The sequence below is a fragment of the Octopus bimaculoides genome, chromosome 2 (genome assembly GCF_001194135.2).
Source record: "Octopus bimaculoides isolate UCB-OBI-ISO-001 chromosome 2, ASM119413v2, whole genome shotgun sequence".
In the NCBI taxonomy this organism is placed as follows: domain Eukaryota; kingdom Metazoa; phylum Mollusca; class Cephalopoda; order Octopoda; family Octopodidae; genus Octopus; species Octopus bimaculoides.
In genome coordinates this window covers 133,501,662-133,508,165 of record NC_068982.1, presented here as the reverse complement: position 1 = coordinate 133,508,165, position 6,504 = coordinate 133,501,662, and the positions used below count along the sequence as shown (strand labels likewise).

The window sequence follows — 6,504 nt, the reverse complement described above, 5'->3', positions numbered from 1 at the left end:
GGACAATTACCCCTAAGCAGTTAACCCTCGATGTGTACCATATTTTCCAGTGTATAAGCCGCTATTTTTTTTACCAGTGCCCTTAATTTACGCTCTGTTACCTGATAAAAGCCAAAACTACTTATACAAATTTTCTGGAGTCGCTAAAATCATTGAAACAAGATTTAGCACCCAAAACTATCATGGTAGATTTTGAAAAAGCCATGATTAATAGTTTACATTTGGCATTTCCACAAGCTGAGATAAATGGTTGTTTTTTTCACTTTAGCCAAAGCATCTGTAAGAACATTCAATTTCATGGATTTCAACAGCAATACCAAAACGATAAAAAGTTTTCAATCTTTATGAGAATGATAGCAGCTTTAGCTTTTGTTCCTATTTCGATGTTGAAAAAACTTTTGAAACCCTATGTGAAATATTCCCACCAGAAACATATCCCTTGCAAGATGACTTGGAGGATACATACTTAGGACACCCATGTCGAAGAGGAAGACAGCGAGAACCAGTGTTTGGAATGGATCTTTGGAATATGTGCAACAGAACGTTGGATGAACTTCCAAGAACAAACAATGCTGTGGAAGGGTGGCACAGGAGTTTTTTTTTTTTTAATTAAATGCTGGTTGTTGCCACCCAATCATTTGGAAGTTTTTAAAATATATCATAAGAGAGAAAGCATTACAACAAATACTTATGACTCAATCCTTGACGGGTTTTGCTAAACAGCCATCAAGAAAGAAATATTTAGATGTTTCACCCCATATTAATGCTGTAGTTAGCAATTGTGAAAACATGTGATACGATGTTTGCGAGGAATTGCATATAATTTGCACTTTTAGATGATGAATTAAAACTTCTTAATATACTGGAGAGTGGGTAATTAATTAAGGGGGGTAATTGTCCTAGGGGGTAGTTATCATCGGGAGGAATTGTCTTAGGCGGGTAATTGTCCTGAAATGCTTGTATGTTCTGAGTTCAAAACCTGCTGAAGTCAACTTTGCCTTTCATCCCTCTGGGGTCACTACAATAAAGTACCAGTCAAGTACTGGGGTCATTGGTATTGACTAACTCGCTCACCTTCAGAATTTCTGGCCTTGTGCCAAAAATAGAAATCATTTTCAGCCAGATGGAATGAACTGAGGAAAAATTAAAAGTACTTTGCTCAAAGACATATGGCTTGGATGGGATCTTTTGTCTGGTTGATCTGTAGCAGCTTATCAACACAGCCAGCTCTGACACCAGATACAACAACAAACATTTAAAAATTATTTTTCCTTGATAAAACGTGGGAGCTTTGGATGTCTTCTGATGGTGCTCTCCATCCTCTAGATCCCTCACCAAGACCTTGTTCTCATTTCCTCTTCCATTGTCTTTACTCGTGTCTTTCTAAGTCTTTTCCATCCTCTACTTCCTTCCATATTTGTTTCATCTCTTTTCTCACCCATTCACATTTATCCTTCCTCAGCACATGACTTAACCATTTCATCCCTTTTTTTTTTCACATCATCTGTTACTGGCTCTATTTCCATCATTATCTGTTTTTCATTATTTGCCTTCCTCTCTTTCAGTGATACTCCACCCATCCACCAAACCATTCTTATTTCAGTTCTTACCAGCCTTCTCTGCTGCTTCATATTCATTATCTATGTCTCACTCTTATAAGTCAGCACTACTCACACTTGCAGAATATGCCTTTTATTTCAGTTCAGTAGTGCTCCCCTTCTCAATTGCACATCACTTCTCAGAATCTGTTCCATGTACATCTCATTCCAGCCACCATCACCAAATCTAGTCTATCTTCTTCATTCAATGTCCAACATTCTTATAAGTAACTGTAATAAAACCAATATTTACAAAATAAATTACCTATAATTGAAAACTGATTTAATACTTAATTCTAGATGTAAAATAAATGATTGCTTAATACTTGTGCTTTCAGCAGTTTAACTTTTTTGTTACCATTTTTCTGTTGAAATGTACTGCCTTTGTTTCGATTAATGTAGAAAAATTTAGCAAAATAACTTTCTCATTTTAAACTAATTTTTAGAACTTAAATCTTCATAAAATTTTGAGAGAAGGATTTAACTTGGATTATTTTAAATCAAAAAAGTTCATATCATTGAACCAATGGCAGTCTCAGGTTGGGCGGTATGAAAAAGGGTTAGACACCTTGGTTTTTAGTTTCACTAAGAGACAATGTTAACCCTTTACATTTATACCAGCTGTGTCTGGCTAAAATATTCTCCCTGTTTAATGTTAAAACTGACCAGGTCTGGCTTCTCTCACTATCTTACAGAGTCATTTTAAAAATAGATTATCATGTCATCAAAAAGCTACATGATAATGCATGAATAATTCAAAACAATGTGAATAAATAAGCATTACATTTGACAGAGTAATGTAAATGATAAAGAGTCAAGCAACAGTTTGTTACTGAATTAGTGTTGCAGGTTTGCTGCAAATATAAAATGAAGTTGTGTTGCAATCAGTTATTTATTGTCTGGATTTTACTTTCAGTGGTGTGATAATTCCTGAACCGCAGCGTTTGCAGACTGCTATGTCATTATATTCAAATAACTTGTGTGGATTGGTGTTCTTGGTTGATAATCGACTAAATTCATACACTGGCATCAAACGAGGTATGTTTTGACTTACAGATAAAATAACCGTATTCATCATCATCATCATCATCGTTTAACGTCCGCTTTCCATGCTAGCATGGGTTGGACGATTTGACTGAGGACTGGTGAAACCGGATGGCAACACCAGGCTCCAGTCTGATTTGGCAGAGTTTCTACAGCTGGATGCCCTTCCTAACGCCAACCACTCAGAGAGTGTAGTGGGTGCTTTTACGTGTCACCCGCACGAAAACGGCCACGCTCGAAATGGTGTCTTTTATGTGCCACCCGCACAAGCCAGTCCAGGGGCACTGGCAACGATCTCGCTCGAGTATTGTGTGACATAATTACATTTGTTAGCTTACAACCATGTCAGGAGGTCAGGTACGAATACATTGCAACCACGAGCAAGTGTTACTCTTATTCACAAAGCTCCATCAGTGCTTGAATGATGCGCTTCTGTTCAGGAAAGCACTTAAGTAGACATACATATATAATTTGTGTGTGTGTGTGTGTATATATATATATATATATATATATATATATATATATATATATATATATATATACACATACACACACACACACTCACACACACACCTAAATATCCAAATGTGTGTGTGTGTGTGCATATATATGCATGCACATATATTTTCATTGTGTACACACACACAAACGCATACACACACACTCATACCCACATATGTACACACTCATACATGCTTATTATTTGTCCTGCTATGACAAAAAAAAATCTTGAAATACCAATAGTAAAGTACTAATTATGCATTACTAATTATGTAATTAGTACATATTGCTAATTTGATAAACAACTAAACTCTGTCTGTAGTACTCATACACATATTCTGTTACATCCTCTTTCCATGCTACGTTGATAGACTTAATCATTCATCCTGAGTATATTAATAATTTATGAGAGGGTGACAGTGATTTTAATTGCACAGTGGTGAATAAAATTGATGTGTAAGGAAAACTACAAGTACTTAAATTCAGAAATTCTAAAAATACTCAGGGAAATTCCACAATTTTTGTTAGTGAACACTGGAAACATTAGTTGTCTGTTGTTATTGTGATCATGGAGATGACAGCAAATGGCAGGCATGATAGATAGGTAGAAAGAGGGAGAAATGAAAGAAATTGGGACAAGTGCTAGTTGAGGTGGTAACAGTGGAAAAAGGGAGAAAAAGCTAACTGAAATCTAATCATACATGCATACATGTTTGCACACATACATACACATGCATGCTCACTCATGCACACTCACACACACACATATATGCATTCATGCACACATGTCCATGCTCAAAGTAGTGGAATAAAAACTTTATTTGAGTGTGATCGTTACCAGCGAAGCCTTACTGGCACTTGTGCCGGTGGCACGTTAGAAAACATTCGAGCGAGGTTGTTGCAAGTGCCGCTGGACTGGCTCCTGTGCAGGTGGCACGTAAAAAGCACCATTTTGAGCGTGGTCGTTGCCAGTACCACCTGACTGGCCTTCGTACCGGTGGCACATAAAAGCATCCACTACACTCTCGGAGTGGTTGGTGTTAGGAAGGGCATCCAGCTGTAGAAACTCTGCCAAATCAGATTGGAGCCTAGTGCAGCAGTCCTCAGTCAAATCTTCCAACCCATGCTAGCATGGAAAGCGGATGTTAAACAATGAACAATTTGTATAAAAAAGTAAAGGTGGACAACAGGAAGAACACCCGTCCTTAAAAACATGGCCTGAAACCAGTACTGTTTTAACTTATGCCAGCACAGAAAAATTGACATAAAACAAAAATGCTAATGGAAGAAATCCCAATGATTTATTTTGTCTATGCACAAAATTAGTATTTAAAAGAGAGGGATATAGTTGATTCAGTCATGCTTAGTACATTGTTATTAGTTCTTATTTTATAGATGGTCAAAAAGCAATGTTGTTTCCAGCAGGATTTGAATTCAGAATTAAGTAGGGAATTGTAACAACAGCATGGTAATTAGTCCATGGTTTCACAGTTCTGCCAACTCAGCACAAATGTCATACCTTTAGAAATTACAAAAATACAACAAAACAAAGGACACCATCTGTTGTTTGCAGCTCATAAATTAGTATTGGTAAATTATCATCACTTATGCAAATTAATACAGGTATACATATGTGTGTGTGTATACACTCATAGACATTTGGTATAACAAATGAAAGAAGTAGAATTTAACACATGAAGCTGAATATTTGTGTGTGTGTGTGTGTGTGTGCACTAATTATTTGTATATCATACTGATTACTTGTCAGTGATGATGTGTACAAATGTGTGTGTGTGTGTATATATATATATATATATATACACACACACACATATACACCCCCACCCCCACACATTTGTACACATCATCACTGACAAGTGGTGTGTGTGTGTGTATATATATATATATATGATATACAAATAATTAGTGCACACACACACACACAATATATTATTCATTAGCTGTGATGCTACACAAGTTACTCAAAGATTTAAAGTCACTTACGGCGCCCCACAACTAATAAATAATAGACACACACACATACATACAAATATTCAGCTTCATGTGTTAAATTCTATTTCTTCCATCTGTAATATATATATATATGCTCTTGAATATATATATATATATATATATATATATATATGCTCTTGAATTCGTTACTTCTGAAGAAAATACAGATGTACATAAATAATAACAATAAATTGATTATAATAGTTCTCTTTTATTTTCTTTATCTCTCCAAAAGTGAATGCCTTTGTCAGCTTCATGACACTATAATACAAAATAGCTTAAAGAGGTGTTCTTCCAAAAAGTTGGTGATGTAGCATGTTTGAGTTAGATAGAAATGTATGCAGAGATAAGTATCAAGTTTAAAATAACATTAATAATATAAGCAAGATTTACATAAATGATTTGTAGAAAATGCTTATGTATGTGGATAGCTATGTGGTTTAGAAGTTTGCTTCTCAAGCACATGGTTTCAGGTTCAGTCTCACTACATGGTGCCTTGGGCATATATCTTTTACCGTAGCTCTGAGCCAATCAATGCTTTATGAGTGGATTTAGTATATGGAAACTGAAAGGAGCCCATTGTGTATATGTATATATTTCTATATATATACCTCGTTCAGAGATTTAACATTGCTTATATATATATATATATATATATATGTATGTATGTATAGATAGATAGATGTGTGTATGCACATATGTATATGTGTGTCTTTGTATGTATGTTTTGTCATCTTGTGTTGAGATCGAGTGATAATTGTAAATGAGTGACACTATCATATAAGCAATATCATTTATTGCTATTATTCTGTGTAAACATATTTAGCCATGGGGAAATATTAGCTTGCTTAGAGACAGAAAGAGCATTTGGCCATGGGAAATCTGCCTCAACAAGTTTTATCTAACCCATGTAAGCATAGAAAAGTGGATGTTATGATGATGATGACATATATATATATATATATATATAATAGACCCTCAAAATGAATACTGCTGGTATATATATAGGAGGAATTTCAACCATGTTTCATGGTCTGCTACCACAACAGCTCCTTTATAGGATCCAGTTAGCTCAAGACATCATCAGGAGGAACCACGTCTGGTTTCGGCCCCTACTCCTCTACCGTTTTGACGTGGCGGGGCCCCTCCTTTCGGAGGTGTCTTCAGCTCTGGTGTTGGGTGTATGTCTTCTTTCTTCTATTCCCTGGCCTCTTCGATGCAGCATCAATGAGTGTCAGCGTCCGACTGATCGTCATGTCAAGTTCCCCTTTTTATATCTGCTGCTAGGCTCCAGCAGGCAGCCCCAGCTAGTTGTCACGTGACACTGTCTAAATTTCCCGCTGCTAGG

At 36.1% G+C, this 6,504-nt stretch overlaps 1 protein-coding gene across 2 annotated transcripts in view; it reads left to right on the top strand.

Moving 5' to 3' along the window:
* The window catches only part of LOC106880132 (protein C12orf4 homolog), a 148,527-nt gene that overhangs the window by 132,114 nt on the left and 9,909 nt on the right, over positions 1–6,504 (top strand). For both annotated transcript variants that reach the window (XM_014929955.2, XM_014929954.2), the window contains one exon: positions 2,515–2,636. In XM_014929955.2, coding sequence (XP_014785441.1) covers positions 2,515–2,636 — 122 coding nt within the window. The remainder of the gene's footprint in view (positions 1–2,514; positions 2,637–6,504) is intronic.